Source organism: Battus philenor, unplaced genomic scaffold, assembly GCF_028537555.1.
Source record: "Battus philenor isolate CCGP_79_NKW_IND1 unplaced genomic scaffold, ilBatPhil1.0.hap1 SCAF_5, whole genome shotgun sequence".
Taxonomy (NCBI): domain Eukaryota; kingdom Metazoa; phylum Arthropoda; class Insecta; order Lepidoptera; family Papilionidae; genus Battus; species Battus philenor.
In genome coordinates this window covers 1,131,705-1,152,123 of record NW_027181715.1, presented here as the reverse complement: position 1 = coordinate 1,152,123, position 20,419 = coordinate 1,131,705, and the positions used below count along the sequence as shown (strand labels likewise).

The window sequence follows — 20,419 nt, the reverse complement described above, 5'->3', positions numbered from 1 at the left end:
TAATATACGTAGCTTACATTATAAAGGTCCCATAATTTTATTTGAAAGGTCAGTAAACATGGATTTAAAATGCATTTTAAATGAGTCATAATCCCCGAGGAAATTACGAAGGAATAATTGTAAATGAAATTAAAATTTACTACGTGATAGTATGGAAGAGACTGTCTTCTCGGTATAGGTGAGGAATATTTTTATTCCTTATATTTCGAATGACTGTAGCGTGCCTTGAGTATGGATCTATGTAGGAATTTAGAGTATACAGTAATCGGAATAATACTTTCAACAGGAAATCAAAACATGGACATGCCTTTATCGATATTTAAAATTTCGTTTTTTGAACATGACATCTATTTACATTTTGTGTTTTACTAAAGCGTTGTGAATGAAAGTTAATTTTATAATTCCTCAATTCTGAAGGTATGTCCATATAATATATACATTTGACGCCATTAATAACTTATCAAATATTCCGATCACTATTTATATGTCATTAAAATAGTAGATGTCGCTGTAGTCGAGATCAGTCTGAGAATCTCTAATTAAACTAAAATATGATTTTTTTTACAAGGTAACAAATTTTGTGTTTTGTCATGATATCATTTGTTTTACTGTCATCATAAGATGATTATATAATCACTTTAGAGCAGCGTTTCTCAACTTTTTACAAGCCTTTCTAAAATTCTTATAGGGGAGGGATCCGTGTAACATAATTGTTATTAAAACACTTATTTTAAATAAATATTAACCGAATGCTGTGAAACACTTCAGATGTTGCTATGGGTCATATAGGTGCGATGTAAGGTTTGCAGGTTGTATAGCGAGATTTTTAAACAACAGGACTTCCCCGCGAAGTCTGTAGTCTACTGTAGGAAAGCGACTGACTCAGTGGCGATGACTACGCCATGCACCAAGTTGTTATTTTTGTCTTGTCAAGCGAAATTAAAAGTTTGCTTTTTTCGTTACATTTTGTACCGAAACATTAAATTGCATTTAAATGACCCAGAACGAAGGGGGTTAAACTCGTGTAGAGCTCATTTTCGAATTGCTTCTCTTGACAGTCAAACTACCTTTGTGCTGGGCGGTGGGTCTATCGTTGGGAAACAATGGTCCAGAGCAATGCTTCCAAGTAGATGACAAAAAAATATGGGTTCATAGTTCTTAACCGAGGGTCCATGAAAATTTATCGAATGAGGAATTTTCTAAATGAAATAAGTGAGAAATGGCTGTTTTTTTTTGTACAGTCAGATGTCAAGTAAGAAAATTTGGATGAAATCATTTTTTTGCTTGATCAACTTTGCTTTTTGACATACACTTACAGCATCAATTACTTAATTAACCAATCGATTCTATGTTTGATAAAACTCGTAAATTGCCGTAGTAAGACCTAATCTTCACATTTTTTGGGAAAATGGTAGAAATGTGGCAGGGAATTTACTGGAATCAATTTATAAGCTGTGTTCTATAGTAGCATTTTTTAATCTTTTTGATAAATGGACCTCTTTGTAGTAGTTCCTTTTATGTGGTATGCCGAGTGTGAGTGTGATTTAGTTGTGCCTTTAATTTTTTGTATTATAAAAAGCACGAGAATTTCACGAAACCCTGGGGTTTTATTTAGCTTGAGAAACGTTGCTCTATTGTATCAATGGCTGATTAGAATGTTTATATAATGTGACTTTTTGGTGAAAAGGTTGTATTTTAGATATAGTGTTCGTAAGTTGATAACATTCAATTCTCGTATTTGAAATTTCGGGACCTGATGTTTATGATATACATTCAAGTTTTTTTTTGCAACGTCTTCGTATATCAGTCTAGATTAGCTAATATAAAAATATAATTTTATTATTACATGCATTTGAATTAAATTTTTCAACCTCGATAGGTGATGGATATATCTGTTATGTATATTTGTATAGTTTGGGAAATTTAAAGTATAAGATGAAATACTCGCAATTAAAAATAAATCAAGGATGCAAAGATCTGTTTAATTATCTCGAAGTATATAAAATATTCCATCAAATACCTTCCATAGCTCGTTTCTAAGTATTTCAGAATATACAATGTACAAGTGCCAATACAATTGAATAAAAGTTCTGAAGGTTTTATATAAAAAAGACATTTTTTGTAAGCTATGTTAGTTTAATGTTTGTGGTTCTGTATTAATTATTTTATTATTATCAGCACAAATTGCGGAATATCGAAATACTGGGTACACAGTTATAGCACAATGTACTGATTGAAAAACAAATGGACTTTGTGGTCGCCTTATTTCTCTAGTTTATGAATATGGTGTGTATAGGAATGCAGTCTATGTGTTGAAACAATTGTTTCAATGTTATCAAAGACATCTTTGAATATAATTGTATCAATCTGTAGATCTGAAGTAGGGATAAGAGTTTTTTGATAAATATTTGTAAATATACATTAACATTTGGCATTTCATCGTTGTCAAATTAATATATGTTCTGTGCACTTTTGTATTTAGAAAATTTGACTATTACGACAGAAATTATATAAAAATTACTTTGTCTTTTTGTATTTGACACTATGGTGTTGTTTAAATTTGGTGATAAGACGTTAATACTTTTCACACGTAACATATTTTAGTTTGACATTGACGTTATGTCAAATTTGACAGATGACATTTGCGATTTTGGCGCGCAATTGTAAGATGATATGATTGATGCTCTTGAAATGTCTTAGTTCGATAATTTTATATTTTTAACGGCAATACACAGAACGGTTGTATATGTTCATATTCTAGTTGAAAGGAATCTGTAAGTAAATCGATATACGTCCATATCTGTTCTATATTGCGAAGAAGAAAATGAGTTTCGATGACATGCCGCTGTGTAACTGTGTGTGTTTAAAAAGAAACATCTATTAATGTTATCAAAATTCATTTTCATTTAAATGAATTACAAAGTATTTGTGGTGTTGTGAGCTATATTATAAATGATTTATATTGCCTTCTCAAAGTTTCGAATGTTTTATTCCTTTTGTATACTATATATTAGAACTTTCGCTTCGATTTATATCGAGTAACGTAGACTGTTGAGTGTTCATTTACAAATGTAAGCTAACTATTCGATGCGCGCGTAACGTGTTTTTATAAATGTCGTGCGTTTTACGATTGGCGCAGCATTTGTTAAGTTTATGGCGTTTTGTCATTTTATTATAGGTTATGCGGCGGTATTGCATAACTTAAGATTTATATTTTTAATAAAATTTCTTTCTTGTCATCATGTTAGCCGACTGACTTGTAACGGTCTACGTAATGCGGGGCTTATGCGTCCACAGGCGTGTAATGTGCCACATGAGTACCTTTCGGTCCCACCAAACAACTCTTTGAGCTACGTCAGTTACTCCTGCCGATTTTCTCATTTATGAATCTCACAACGAATCTCTGAGCATAGCTAACTTCACCTTCCCCGCCATTGTTCTCTGGGTGACCGTAACTCTTCTCGAAAGCCCTTCGTTTACCACCACAACTTAGATTTATGTGTCGTCACTAGTAACGGTCACACTGGTCAAAAAACTACATTTTACATTGAAACTTATTGCAATTTTGTCGGTAATATGACATTTTTAACTTCACGACATTTAAGCTCTGAAGGCATTTAGAAAAGTGGTCAAAATTTTTCATTTGGGTCCGTAAAGTATATTTTTTGTTTTATTAGATTGGCTGAAATCGTTCAACTTTCTATAAGAGATCAATCGAATTAAATTCTGTTGGGCAACGTTCGGAAACTTATCATTACTGCTTTATAACGAAAGGCTATAATCAGTGTGATAACCAACGTCACAGTGATGATTTATGGTAAAGAAATGTTGTCTCTCACTTCGAATGCTATGCACACTTTATCTGGATTGTCGCTCTAAACATTTTGTCTGGAGTTCTTTTTCGACGCGTGTCATTATTTTATTTTGTTTTATTGAGTGCGTATGGCTCGCTTTTTTCATGGCCCACGTTTTAGGGGACCTCTTGTATCCCCATACCATGGCAAGGTATATATATTATAACTTGCATTGCTTTTCTTACCTTTCCTTTCGTACATCGCATTCTCTTGGCTTGCTTCAGTGGATGCGTACCTATGAACATAATGAAGTGTTTTTTAATGTCGCCGCATAACCCGTAGCCATTTCACGATCATTCCTAGTGTAATCGTCCCACGACGCGAGCGGTGCATCACCCTTTTATTGTTAAGTTATAAATGTATTCTACTTAAGTGTTCCAACGTTTTATATGTCTACATTAAGTCAGACTTTATTTTGGCAGCTGTAAGATAAGTTGTATGTATCATTATAAATGATTTTCTTTTATTAAATACATCCGACGACTGTCGACACGTACGGCGTGATTAATGTCTCATGTGTTTATTTTGCTCAGACTTTGTTTTCTTTAAATAAACTTTCTACACATATTTTATAATCATGAATAAAATCTTAAATCATTTTAATATATACTTTGTTTAAATTATGATAAATCATGAGAATGTGGGTAATAGATCGGAATCTATTTTAATAGGTTTCAGAACGTATATGATTTTGTAAGCATTTATTATTTTTGAACAAAATACTGACACTAATATTATGTCTAGAGATAACGTTATTTGATCGAATTTGCTTTGACTCTGTAGTTTATTGGAACACAAGTAATTAATAATTGATTTATAAAAATTGTACGTAAGTTTTAAACACTTACAATATTAAAATCTACACGAGTCGAGTGATTTTGACCAGTAACATATATTTCTGAACTGGACATAAATTTTAGAGTTGCCAGTTGTAAATATAAAACGTATTAATTTTATTTCCAAACTCGCAACTTTCCAGCTGAGATGTTTAAGATAGTGAATTTTGTATTATTAATTATTTATTTATAAGAGAGTTATTGTCAATTGCTCGTACCATATTCATATATAAATGATATTTTTGTGTTTTACGTATGCGACTAAGTTAAAAATGAATTAAATCATTTTGATTTTACTTTTTTGTTTTATTCACAACAACGCGGGAGTCTGACTGATACCCAAGGGTTTCAGGGAAGATTTTGCCCTCTGGCTGTCTCTCTTGTTTTGGAACATCGAAAACCTAACGAGTACCCTAACACCTTTTTTTCGGTATCGGGGGAGAAATCTTCTGGAAGATACCCTTTCCTCTGGGGCGAGGACAGGGCTATATGGAATTTCTACCCACTAAAACACCCCCGGTGATTACCCACTGCTGTTGCTATGCGGGAGACCGCGGTATCTCCCAGTCTCTCCACAAAATGTCCACTTAAGCGGTCTATGACATTGGCGGCCTTAGATAAACTCCTAGAGTAGTCCAAAGTAAGCGCATCATTCTGCCACTACGCGGTAAAGCTATGAATGCATTTTAGTAATGATTGTAATAGAAAGAGATCATCTTTGGGTCTCCATTCTTCATATGCGTATCATACAAGGTGATTCACGGCACGAATACATCGAAGGACGTTACAAATTTCTTTGTCACGGAAATCACTATGTAAGACGATTCTATGACAAGTGCTTTCAAAATAGGTTTATTGGTTTTAGATGTAAAAGCTTTAAAGTGGTGAATGTGTAGCTAATTTTTCGTCAATTAATGTATGGTACACCCTATCCAAAAACCAAATAATGTTAATATAGAATACGTTAGAAAATTAGTCATTACTATATGTCCTTGCAGACTGCACTGCCAGATGTTATTGACCTATCGCATTTTAACAGAAAAAATCAATATAGCATATTTTAGAGTGACTACTTTATATAGGAAAAATAAAGATAGGTGTACTTATGCTATAAAGCTTTTTGCTGACATATAAGCTATAACTTCATCCCATTAGGCTTTTGGACCTATAACGAATCACCTTTATATAAGTGTTACTGTGTCGTAACCTGGCAGCTGCTGTACATTTCAGCTGCTGTCATTAGGAATCAGAATTGAATAATTTAAAACAATAACTGACAACGGTGATGTTCATATATACAATAACTCATATGCTCTTTTCTCAACATATTTTGAAATTTAAAAATTGAGATAGTTCTTATGTAGCTTTTTATAATAGTGTCAATGTCACTAACCTTTCAATAGCAAGTGTTAGTTGATCAATTGCTGTTATTTGATTTTATTTGCCGGTTTAGTAATGGACCTTGATGGTACATCGCAACATCACGTCAGACAAGCGGTATACTTTGTGTGAATTTTAAATATTACTAGGAGTTTAGGAAGGCGGTATGTTATATACAAAATTGGCATTCTTTGTAATGGAATAAAGAGAGTTTGTCAAGTAACCAACGTCATTATTTTAGGATTCATTCCACTATTTCAAACTCTATTACGCTAATACGTAGATATTTCATAGAAGCTATCAACTAGAACGTTTTTTTGTGCAATTAAGTGTAAATGATAGATCTCCACTTTAATACTTATACTTCTTTCAGGTACCATGAGAATTTGTGACAAAGGATATTTAAAATTTATACTGTCAATGGTGATAAAGAGTAAATTTCTTCTAGTAAAAACACTCAATGATGACTCGCTTCGAATATTCGTAATTTAAATACGCATGAAATAGTTTTTAAAAAAAATTGGAACAGGCACAGCAACCTAGTTTCGTTGTGCCGATAAACCAAAATAAAACTAAATTGAACGGACTCGTCTAGAATTTTAATACGCTCACCCTGATTTACGACGAAACATTCGCGAAATAATTACAGCGACAAATCAATCAGCCACGATTTCAGTAGCAGTTAACATTATTTCGAAACTGGAATTATATTTCGCAGTGGCTCAATCCGCGTGCGACCGACTGCGCTTGTGAAAAAAAAAATAGAGATAATTAAAAAGTTTTATTGATTCACGCGTCCTGATTGATTTACGGCGCCAATTTCCGCAAACAATTCGCCCGATATAAAAACGGACGGCGGAAGATGGTATGTGTAACTGTGGTTACGTTTTTATTAAGATTTTATAGATTTTTTTTTCGACGAAATAAATATTGTTTGTTCAAAATGGCCGAACCGTCAATCAAATTTGAACTAAGACGCAGTTTATGTTGAAGTTGTAATAAAATAACACAATGTTTACTTCTATTTTTATTTAAAACTGAAACATTAAATAATTTATTTATTTTTGTACATTATAAATCTGTGGTCGCTTACGATGGGCGTTATAAAAATGCTCAAGGTTACCAGATAGCAATGAAAATGCCTATGCACAGAGCTTCGTTGCAAGATTGAGAAGTTGACGTTGTTCGAAAGGCAGGGTTCGTGCAACCGACAGTCAAAACGAGCTGGTCGACGCGGCGTGGCTATGCCCCCCACTAGGGCTACCTATGACATAATTAAGATTGTGGGAAGTCGTACGTGGGCAGCAGTGGTGATCTTTGGAAAAGGCCTATTGCCTCGCAAAGTGTGTCACATGTTCACATGATGAATTATTACTATGTGCGATAGAGAGTCGTGGCTTCGATTCCGGAAAGAGATACGCTGATAATACATCTGTCAAATAACTCATGTATATGTACAAGTGTCACTGTGAGCCGCAGAAATTTAAATCAAGAGATTCATCAACCACATACAAGCGGCTTTACGTTGTATGTCATCACGCGTAATCAACGTGTGATATAACAAATATGCGAATGCAATCTTTCTTTTCCTTTGTGCTAGAAACGTTGACGGTGTGTTTGAAAGTTTCTGAAGTATTTCATTCGTCATATTCAATCCATATTAAATCCGCATTCTTGACATATCTATATATAGGTATAAAGTGTGTGAAGATACATCTGTCCTACATTACCATATGATAGGTATTATTCAACGGCTTACTGATGTTTCCCTGTTGGTATACATGTTGATTGGTTATAGATGCAAAAGCTTTAGAGAGATGAATGTATTGCTTGAATGTACTGCTGTCGATGCAGCTATCTTCCCATATATAATACATTGGCAATATTTGGGCAGGCCTTTGCCTTGGAGTAGGCGTCTATCAGCTGACAAGTTGATACCATTTGATTTTTGGTTTTAGAAATAATAGATAATTTAATGATAATAAAGCGTATTCGAAATTCGGATTACTACATATTAAAATTATTGTTTACTGCTGCCAGCAGTAACAAGTTTGTCGCATTCCAATAGAGAAATAATATTTGTAAATAATCATTTTATACAGGATGAATGGAAACATGTAAAAACTTGAAAACTTTTTAACCTATTTCGGGCTTATACACATATGATCAATCATTCTGTATACCACTTTTCCGGGCTGGTGGTAGGCCAGCAGTCAGCATCGCTTAACCAAAACCTCTTCACAGTTATTGTGATCGCTACAGTGATCGGACTTGCGCTGCTTGTAGTCAGCAACTTCCCGTGACCCTGTGTGGCGAAATACCAATAGGGTCCACATAGTGGCACATAGTGGCACGGGGCCTAACCACACCGCCGTCTAGTCATCGACGGTCGTCGGAGGCATTTAAATGCATAAATATATTTAATTTTTTATACCATAAAGTAATAATAAATATTGAATTAAAGTGATGAAAAATTATTAACTATTTTACGTCTCATATCTTTTTTTCATTTTACTTTATTTCATATCTTTTTAATGTTCAAAAAAAACCTTTGAAAAATCACATTTGTTCTTCATAACACGACTATATACCTGTTTACAACGTTAATTTTCATTTTAAGTCGATCTATTGTAATTATCTAGTGTTTCTAACACCACTTCCTTGTCCGAATTATCCATCAAATGAAGTCATTATATATGTCGTAAGGTATTGCGCTCGTGTAAATTATTTTATTCTATTACATCTATTTTTTTTATGAGCAGTGATAGTTCAGTGGTATAGAACTGAGACTTGCGATTGTAAGGTTCGATTTCCGGAATACAATCTTATATAATTAACACCTTGTGCATAAATATAGATTTGGTACTGCTCACAAATAGGTTTCCAGGATATGGATGGGCAAAAGCGTTCTCTGGGTACCATGATACCACACTCTGATTGCCAACCCGCCAGCCAAACGTGGCTACAGTGGTATATCCCCTCGTAGAAATCTTTGGTGGAGGCTTTGCAGCTCTAGTTTGTCTTATGTGTATATAGTGTGTACAACAACTGAATGTTGTATTTATTTTTAATAATTAAACCTGTTTTTAAACTTTGCACAACTTATGCAATAATAAATGTTTGAGTATGAATCAAATAAATAAAAAAATCTGAAGATACAGTCTTCTAATATTTCAGACAAGACAGACTATAATGATTCCATTTATAAATAAATATTCGTATATCTGTTGATGCGTTTGAAACATTTCACACATCATTTACACCATCTGCTGCTTAGTAGCTGGCCCCGGTAAGAAAGGTGTTTACCACCATTATTTTGTTAATAGGACATCCAGTGCTGGACGACCTTTTCCATACATGGTTAAAAGCGCCATTTGGAACACCTATAGCTATTGTGTTTATGTAATTGAATGTTAATAATGTAACATGAGTACCTTTTATTAACTGAATAGACTAGATGAGTGGCTTTGAGTTAAGAACTGAACTGATGATTGAAGGTCAAGGGTTCAAACTTCGGTTATAATATATCACTGCTAAATAAGATCATTGTACCTTACCTATGCATATCTATCGTTTCGCAGTATACTGTTTAGGTATGGATTCCCAAATAGAATGAAGTATGTACTATTTCATCCATTTTATGTAATTAATTCTGTGTATCATTAAAATGCACGAATTCTTTGGAACTAAAATTTTGGTTGGTGTGGTTGTTTATTTATTGTCACACCGGTAAATCCCCTACTATCACGCGACAGAGATGTTACATTTATTTATTTTTATTTCCTTTCATTTAAATTGTAATATTTATGATCATTGTTCATTTAAGTCATAAGATATAGTTTTTAGCTGATTATAATTCGAATTTTTATTGGATCTTCTCTATTTTTGCACCTTCCTGTAGCCCGTACCATGACGACAAAATCCACCTCAAGTCATTATCTATGCAGATAGGACGCGAAAGGAAACGGAGACGTGTTAATAGTAGGGGCGCTGGCGTGTGACTTTAATGGTTTTTTATTTATCATATGATTTGATAATCATTAATATAGGGTATACCACAATAAAGCTTACCATTAAAAATATTAAAAAAATGTTGTATTTTAGTCGATACGTGGAGGCTATATTACGTCATCGTCTGAGGCATTAAAAAAAGGAATCCCACAGAAATATAATTCTTTATTTACATCGGGCAAAAGGGAGCGCTCTACAATACTTCTTATCTTGTGATTTTATTTATTCGTGGAACATTGTTTTCATAGTTTTAAATACGTGTTAAGCTTGATGAATATATACACTTCTACTTTGTACTTCGTGTTGTTATTACGTCCAAGACTTACCGGTCTTAGGAAGAATCCCATAAACACTAATTCAGCTGTTTATCCGCCTCTGTCACATTGCACGACAAGTCACAGGCCTCACCCAAATGTCACCACGATGACAGGTCTTGTGTTGCCTCTATATCATCGGCCCACCTAGCAGGAGTCACGCACTGCACGCTTTCAATGTCATCCACTTTTGACATAATAAAGGGTGCTTAAATATTAAATAAATGTATGTACAATAACATATCTGTGTTATAAATTTATGAATAGTAAAATTTTATTATTATCAAAACTTTGGTTATCTTTTAGAAACATAAACAAAAGTTTTGTTTGAAAACCTTTTATTTGCTGAGGTTTTTTTATTACTCATCTTTTTTAATAAACCGATGTTTTCTTCCGGGTGTAAACGACTACTTTTTTATTTTAATTAAGTAGAAGAGGTTATAATTTTAACTTTATTTCATTCAATGGCAATAAGCTTAGAGGGTAAATGAAATTCGTAATTGGTTTCCATTATTTATTCGATACTTTTCACTTTAATTCTTTTGTTTTATTTAACATTGTCCTCACTAGAGTATTTATACTTTGGCACTGTGTTTGGCGTGTTTCACTACCATACAACATACAATACTGATTATGTCAACCTATTGCATATTGCTTCGGCTTACGCTTTCTTTGGTACTGATTACATCTTTAGATGCTTAAATATGAACGGACGAAATCCTTCCAGCCGGCTTTGAATTAATTATTTTACATATAAATGTTTACCCGTGGAAGGTTTTCGTTGGAAAAGATATTTTGAAATGGACTTTCGGTGTCAAACATAAACATTTGGAATATCTTTTAAAAGTACAAAAAGACTAATTTCTATTAAAACTATTTTTACAATGTTTTTTTTTTTTCAACAAATAAACGAAATGTTAATGTACGCTTTCGCATTAAATATTTTAAAATAATCCACTAAGTCGCTTACAATTCTAGACTTGACACCTAAAAGTCAAAACAAATATTCCGATAGCGCCAGATGTCTTATAACGGGAACTTAACAAAATCAATATCGCACTTAATTAATAATGTTTAAATAGTTACAGACAAACAACCTTTTCACATTTACAAATCGTCTACTGAAACACAACAGTTCCTCCGACAGCCCTGCATCTTAACACGAGGCAACGAACTCACAACTAAACTTCAGCCCAATAATTATATTTCCCCGAAATCGTTTCGATAAATTACACAATTATCATATTAAAGCGATTATTCAGTTTGGGAGCAATTTTTATTTCATAACGAAATCCTCAAAAACATATCAAAAATTTGATTTATAAAAACAAGAAACTGAGAAATTGAACACTTTGAATACTGGCAAAGCAGTCGGTATACGGTTTTAATTCGACCGAGTTATTCTTTCGAACATCGGGCTAAGTAAAAAGGTGAGAGAATACAAAATCTAAACGCTGACGAAATGAAACGCTTACAAAGAAATGCAGAGCGAAATGCCAGTTCGACTTAATTATTCTTTAAATTTAACGTACAAATGTCTTTTGGCCCGCGAAATCTAATAACGTCGCTTCAAAACATCCCACTAGGAAGACGTTATCTGACAAGTTATGGCGACCAATTCATATGAACTCCCACTTACGATTATCATTATTTATCCTATACAACAATCATTAAATTCCATTAATTATTGCTTCATTTTCGTCTTTGGTCTATCAAATCCATGGCGAGTGTTCGTGTAATAGATAAGTTGTGTGCTATCCATGTGCTTATCTTCGTTTATCAGCTAGAATAGAAAGAAATAAAGCGTCCTCGACAAACATTTACTACGAGCAGCGAAACTATGAGTAAAAATACTTCTAAAAGATGAACACTAGTTACTCTAACGGTAAAGCCGCCACCGGTGACTTGCGAAAGGCCTTCGGTTAGGTTCGTCCTGAGATCACGTCCTTAAACTTTAAGTACAATCTATTATTGCGTGTTTCGAATTGCACTAATGCGATTACAACGTACAGATGAACAAGGTCTCTGATATCTTTTCACACCACAATTACATTGTCCGAGGAGCGGGCGGTGCGCCGCAAGGCGGCTGCTAGGCCCGCTCCTTCTCTGTGTATACGCGAGCGAAAAGGTCGCCGTCTCCGATGCCGGCGAACACTTTCAGTCGCTTCGAGCGCAGTTCAGACGGGCGGGTCCATGTTGCGCTGCAGCGACGTCAGTCACGTGTGGAACACCCACCCTGGGATCGGAGGTCACGCGTCCGGCACGCCGTGGATGTGGTGCTGGTAGTTGTGGTTCAGCTTGTTGGCGAACTCGTGCATTATGTCCCTGAATATCACCGAGTCGAGGTTCTCTCCCAGAATGTAAAGCAGGTACCAGTCGCCCATCTTGCTCCGTCTCACGATCGTGTCCACGTTGTCGCGACGTACTAGACGGAACCGCATCCGCATCATATACACCCGCATCCGCGGCGAGAAGATGATCACAAGCCGGTAGATCAGTGTGATGAAAGTCAGGATGCCGAGGATAACGAACCAGAACCAGAGGAAGACGTAGATCTTCTCGTTGACAACGTTCAGCGGCAGTATGCACAGCGCGTCGTGCCGTTCCACTTCTCCAGACGATCCGAATTTGTTGAACAGTGTACATTTTACCATCCTGTAATATAAACGCAGCTGTTAGATCTCCATTTTCACTACCCACCCTTACTAATACAAATTCAAAACACCTTCATACGAGTAGGCAATTACAGACACTTTTGAGTGGTCAGGTATTTTATTTGTAGTAAGTTCCAATGATTTTATGCTAATCTGTTAAGAAGAGCCGGCCAGTATATTTTTGCAATAGACTTGAAAAAATATTTTTTAGGATTGTGCGAGCTTTGTTGATATGAATTTGAATTAGTATATGAGTTTCGAATTCCAACAGATGTTTTGAATTAGAATTATTTTTAATTAAAGTTACATCGGTCACGTTACCCAGCTATTGGAAATTGTATCTGTGTAATATAATCAGGTTAATTGAAATGATTACAGCGAACCGCACGCCTGTGCGGCTCGAGTGCGCGGTGTCGGGATTTCGTATTATGAACATTTGATAGATTGCGTTTCGATATTATTCCGTTACTAACAGTTTTAGATATTTCCATTTAGTTATATATCTATTTTTACTGTTTTATGTGTTCTAAGTATTGATGTAATGATTTCTTATCCTTACATCTTTAGGCAGACTAATATTGAATAGAATTACTAATATAGAATATATTTACAAAACTAATGGATTCTATTTTGTTCCTTTGACCACAACTGTATTTTAAAAAGATAAAGACTGATCAGCCTGTCAGCCAATAGACTATATGGCAAAGGCTTTCCTCAAACATTGCCAGAATGCAAGGTATTGCTCGAACTTGACTAATCGGTCACTTTAGTGTGAGGTTTACCAACTTCTTAGTTCAGTAAGGTTTTACCCAATTATTTAGTGTAATAGTAGTTCATACTCGATATGTCTACTATAATATCACAAGCGTCTTTTCACTCACTCCAAAAAATAACGTGAATTTTGTCGTAATTTTTAGCGTTGTCAATACGAAGCTTTTTCAATTCATAAAATTAACAAATTATTGTATCACACGTATCAGAACATGTTTAATGATCGAAACAAAACAGTTTATCTTCTACTTACTATGTAACAGTGAAAGGAAGTAAAACAATATAAAATCTTGATAAATATTACCTTGGGAAAATGTAAATCATAGGATCCACTCGGTCTTCCTGATCCGACTCCATGTACGCGATCACCTTCAGCCCGAAGGTCATGAACTCGCCGTCGAAGAAGCGGTTCATGAGGAACATTTGCCCTGGTGAGAGAATATAAAATAACATATCTAGAATAATAGTCAAGAATAAGTGTCGTCCTCCTCGGGATTTACAGCTTGGGTTTGAAGTGACAGAGCGTTGCAGGCGCTTTTTTTTTCTCACACCTCAACCGTTAAGTCACAGAAACTTAATATTATAGGGTTAAAAATTTTCGGTTTGATTTTTGTTTAAATAATTATTATATAATACGTAATTATTTATTCTATTTTGTTCTTAACTAATCTGACCGATTCTTGGCTTAATTCTTCACATTATTATGATCGTTTTTTTTCTAATATAATCTAATTTCTTAATATTAAGTATCTATGTCAACCTATATTTATTGATAATTCGCTCTTTTCTTTGCCTGCTATCCAAACTATTGTGGTAAGTCAGCAGCGTTTATATCTACTTTAACTTATGTCACTTATTCTTTTTGTATACAATACTATTTAATTATTCTATTATTAATTTATTTCTATTATATGTGCGTGCCATCTATATCCCGTTGCAGGCGCTTAGGATATACTTGTTTGCAGTAAGTAGTTTTGAGAGCTTCCTCGGGAGTCTGTCACAGTTCAGGCCTATACATCACACGTTCACACACACTTTGAGTCAGTGAGTTGTTTGTTATATTTCACTTGAAATACTTTAAGTGTCTCGTTTAGTTGGTTTCGGCCTTAAAAGACCGAATTATTGTTTGTTCCGATGGTACAGTCAAGCAAAAATGTTTATTAATATAATTTTAGCTATATTATATAATTCTCCTAATCCGTAGACGAACAAAAGTGAAATCGAAATAGCCTTGCGAATTTGCAAGTTATGGTTACAGCAGGTAGGCCATATAACGAAAAGAGCTGATGGTGTCTAGTCCTAGAGTAGAGACAACGGATATGGCGGCGAAGAATGTCCACCTACAAAATGTCCTTATTTAGATTGTCGGTAAACGCTGAATATAGGTCGCACCCAAAAGGTGTAAGAGTGTAGCATGTTCAGCAGTGGAGGTACTGCGGTTAAAATGATGACGGTGATATTGATTTAGGTTCACAGACAGCGGTCCAGATGTTCAACTCTTATAACTGTTTTCATGAATATTTTGGAGTTTTGAGGTTTCAATGCTTCAAATTAAGAGTCTTAGCTTATTAAAACTATTTACGAACCATTAATTTTATAGATTTTTTGTTTATTAACATTTAAATTGAATTGTCTTATAAAAGCATAAATTATTTACGATTGAGACTCTTTTGTGTGATTATTTATCACTTGCTTAGAGCCTAGTGTATTGATAGAGATGTTAACACTAGTCTTACGAAAAGGGTTAAATTATTTAACCTAAAATTACGAATATTTACGAAAATTAACAAATTTGTTATTAAATGATTTCGATATTTATTTAATATAATTATTTAACATAAACATATTGTAACAAAAATTATGTTTAAAAGAATGCTTGCTCAAATAGACCTTTATTTTTATGACTTATCTATGACCTTTGAATATGTCGACGGAATAGTCACAGGCGCGTTATGTTGCTAGATTCATGACATGATCATGAGAAAGAAATTTTCGTAACATTCATCAAAAATGTAACCATAAGTTTTCCATGTCGTTGCTTAACCGATAATAAAATGACAAAACTACTTAAAAATAATAAACGGTATGCCAAACGAAAAACGCAATATATTTATTACTAGATATGTCAATTCGTAGCTTCCCTTTGTAAATGAATTGATAAATTATGTAGATCGTTTAGAGAGGTCTATGCCTTGCAGTGGGCGTCCATCTGCTGACATAAAATTATATTTTATAAATCATTTAAGATTCTTCAGTATGACAGGTTTACCGACTGTTGAAAATGATTATGATACTATGTACCTTAGTTGTTAGGCCATTGTTCCAACAAGCTGTGGCAGTATAAGTTATTGTACTCGTCCCATGCCCTGCAATACTTCCGGCGGACATCTTTATTTATTAATAAAAAAATAACGGAAATTCGCTGTTCATGCTCCTCCCGTGATGTTGTGGCCAGGAAACTCGCGATTTGACGTAAAATTCCATAACTTTCTTATTGAGTATAATTGATAATTTGTTATAAGTATAAACTCTTTAAACGTGTGAATTTATACCTCATTTGTCAGTCATATTATATTTTTTATATTAGAATGCGAGATGCGAATAACTTTCCACAAAATTTTGAAGATCGTAAACAATAATTATTTTTTTCATATCCATTTAGGTTTTTGAAAATGGTTTTTCTTATTACTTCATTTCGTTATTTATTATTTATAAACCATTGATTTTTGAATAAGATGTACTTTATATGTGCTATACAATCACGTCTTAAGATTTTACACCTATAGCCGACCAATGTATAACGAAATATTTACAAAATGTTCGTTTTAAAATTCTTTAACGTGTTGTCTTGTACTTATTGCTAGTGTTCGTAAAAGATGGAGCGATTAACGGTTAGTGATGTTAAGCGTTTGTTATCTTGGTTATGTCTCTGGGAAAACACAATTTCGAAAGAAACTGTAAAAATCAAAACGTAAAAGTTAATTTATTTCTGCCTATCTCCTTTTCTTTCGATGAAACTGCTTAGACAAGTTCGAAATCGCAAATACTTCGTTTGCGCTCATTCCCGAAGAAATTTTGTAAATTACCGGAAGAGTTTCATGTTAAGTATTCATGTAATGTAATTTCAAATACATACAACTGTTTATTGTAAATTAGTAATAATTAAGTTAAATATTCTTTTACGGGAAGCTCTTAAGGAATTTATATGTAAATAAATAAATATATATAATATACTAAAGTAAGTAAATTAACCAGCTTTTAAGCATTGATTTATCTAAAAATGTTAAATCGGTTTAACAGAACGCTTTAACAGCGTTTATTGACATTATCTCGTTTCGTGGCCCGCTGTTGTCCCAAACTGAAATATCGGAAGGCCATCTGTCGCTAGTCCCGCCCTGAATTACAACTACTGCGCCCGCAGATTATAAATCATAACATATTAAAATAAAAACGCGCGTAATGCGAGTACTGGAATCTCACTACGAATTATAAATATACGTTATTAAAGACGCAACTCTTTTAGCTCATTATGCAGAAGAAATGTTTTAACCACAATACTATCCTTACTAATATTATCTTACTTTCTTAGTCGTTTTATTGTTTGAATGTTTATTTTTGTTACTTTGAATACACTTGTGAGTTGGAAAACACTCAAAATCAGGGCTGAATTGCGACTTCGGCATCTTTCATTTCTCTAGTTGTAATGTAAGAAACTGTAGAACAAGAATAAGAGTCACGGCTTGGCTCGAAGAATTGCTCATTTGAAGTAGCAGTGGGCGGGGCATTTCGCTCATGTTACGTACGGCCTTTGGGGCTGAAAGGTTCTCGTGTGGCGACGGCTGTCGCGGTTTGTGAAGACTTTCACTAGGAGGACTAATAACATAATTAATCGGGAAATTGCTGGACACAGGCTGCGCCAGACCGACCGTAATGGCGGTTTTTGGAGGAGATTTAGCCCTTGCAGATGAAGAAACTTTATTTCAGTCGTCACTGCCTTATTCTATTTAATGGAATCAGGCGTTACCTTGCGGAAGTCCATTCTAAGTAAGAAAAAGACCAATATTTAGCCACTTATGCACATGCAGTGGTAGTCGTGCAACGAAGTGCACCGCCCGCCAGCCCTCTGATAAATGCGTATGCGGCAAACAATGCGAATTACACAGCTGCCACCATTAATTCACTCAACACGTGTTTCACCCCTCCACGTGGCATCTTCAGAAGTTATGTTACACCGATTAGTGCCAAACACAGTCTCTCTCTCCGTGAGCGGGCTGGCGGGCGGTGCACTTTGTTGCATGACTACCACTGCATGTGCGGAAGTGGCTAAATATTGGTTTTTTCCTTACTTCCTTATTCAACTTTTAATATTTATTTATTACCATTGAAATAAATTTATATTTCATATAGTTATGTTTAGTTTAGTAATCTAAAATGTTCCGATATCGGAGTTTTTTACTTAACCCTTTCACGACCACGGGGACGCCGGTGTCCCAAGCAAAAATCATGGATTATTTAAATATTTACGTGACCATTGTAAATAATTTTTTTGTTTTAATATTTCGGAAAGTACCTTTTTATTATTTTTTACTGGCAATATAGGATTACTAACACCGTTTATTGTTTATCGTCATCGGAACGTAAGAGTTCTTTTGGCGCGAATGATCTGCTGTTTGGAATAAATAATTGATATTGTAAAAGCGCTTCTCAAGTTTTTACAGTGTCAAATTATCATTACCTGATAAGTAAATTGTTATTCTGAATATTCAGTAGTAATGTATTTATGTTGTATTCTGTCATAAATCGTTATAAAGATTATGGGACACGGATGTCCCTGTCGGCGTAAAGGGATACTTTTTACGGAATTTCTTAACTTTTAGCCTGGTGATATACCAAAATGCTATCATTTTCTTATTCATATTTTTCTTAGAATATGTTTCGTAAGGGACGTGGAGTTTATGAACTTCGAAAAAATAAAATTCTTCAAATTTTTGTGGGTGACAATAGCGATGAGGAAGATGACTTAGTGCTTGATAACGAAGACCAAAGACTTTTAGTACAGATGAAGACCAAGGGGTATTTGATGTCGAGGTTGAAGAAACAACGACTCTTCAACGGCAAGAATCACCTGAACCTTCAACATCTCAAAAAAACAATCCATCTAATCATCAACCAATCATCTAACATAAGGAATTGTTTTGCCGAGTATCACAACTAACTTGCCCTATTATATTTATATTATTCATAAACAAGTAAAAAAAAGTACACTAAGTAACAAATGTACATTATTTACAACAAAACAGACTTACCAACAAGTAAACCAAAATTTAGATGTTTAAGTAGAAAGTAACCCTTAGCGACCATAGGGACATATTTGTCCCATAAATTTCCAAAAAAAATGTAAAACTTTTTTGAATTTTTAGTATACATTATGTTTTTAGGATGCCTATTAATTCATTACATTTAGCTAAATTGATTAAATAAGGTACCGTAACCTTATGGTCCTGAAAGGGTTAAAGAATATTTAAGATAAACTATTTTGACATGGTGTTGCATCATTGTTGCTTCAATATTGATTGCTTCAGTATATGACAAAGAATGGTGACGCTTTGATTAAACGAGGTGGAGAAAATTTGTGGACATTTTGAATTCAGCGTCTAACTTATGTTTATAATCAAACGAAGAAGCAAGATTTAGAGGTCGAGTACTATAGACGAATCAAAAATTTAAACAAAATTGAGGGCTGTACCCAGTGGCGTAGCTAGAATATTTGGGGCCCCTGGCAAAATTGTGGTCAGGTGCCCCCCCCCCATTTTTTTACTGAGTTTAAAAATTTTTGATTTCAGAAACCAATGGTCTTATCTTTTCACGCACATAAGACCATATGGTGTCCTCTTGGGGTGTTTTTTAAAACTTCATATGGTGTTCTCTTCAAATGAATCTTTTTTTCTAAAAACGCCATATGGTGCTATCATGAAGGTCAAAATTTACAAAAAAATATAAGGTGCTATCTTAAAGGAAAAACTTTTAACAAACACATATTTAGTTATCTTAAAGGATTAAAAAAACGGGCGTTGGTAGCTTTGGAGAGAGGGTCCCAAAAATAAAACGAAAAAGTTACCTTGTAAAAAGAAATTAGCCGAAATTTTAAAAATAACATAAACCGAACAGGATGCATTTGAACCTGATGACCAACTCCGACTAGTAAATGTTTCTGTAAAATATTGTGAATGCGGCTGACCCACGCATATTGAAAAGGGAAGATTCGCCACGCTATTGACGGACGAATGAGGTGTTCACAGAAAACATGTAAAAAAAAGACTTCTCTATTTTATAACACAATTTCGAAAATTAACATATGGCGATTTCGGCCACTATGCGCATTTTATATAAAAATTGTTTAGGCATGAAAATGAAGTATATTTCGGATGAAACAGATGTTAGCAGGTCTGCGATTTATGGTATAATTCATGGCTTCTCAAATTATTTAACTCGCGATACCCTTTCGGTATATAAGTTTTTCGCGACCCCATTCAATAAAAAATTCCTTAGCGACCCCCTCCAAAAAAATATAAAAGGAAAAAGTCTTATAGAAATTAATA

The 20,419-nt window shown here is 34.2% G+C and overlaps 1 protein-coding gene across 3 annotated transcripts in view; it reads right to left on the bottom strand.

The window, feature by feature from the left end:
* Positions 1-12,571: 12,571 nt before the first annotated feature.
* shakB (shaking B) overlaps positions 12,572-20,419 on the bottom strand; it is a 92,917-nt gene continuing 85,069 nt past the window's right edge. For all 3 annotated transcript variants that reach the window (XM_068772278.1, XM_068772277.1, XM_068772279.1), the window contains exons 4-5: positions 14,125-14,248; positions 12,572-13,050 (exon numbers count right to left, since the gene is read on the bottom strand). In XM_068772278.1, coding sequence (XP_068628379.1) covers positions 12,645-13,050; positions 14,125-14,248 — 530 coding nt within the window. In that variant the 3' untranslated portion in view covers positions 12,572-12,644. The remainder of the gene's footprint in view (positions 13,051-14,124; positions 14,249-20,419) is intronic.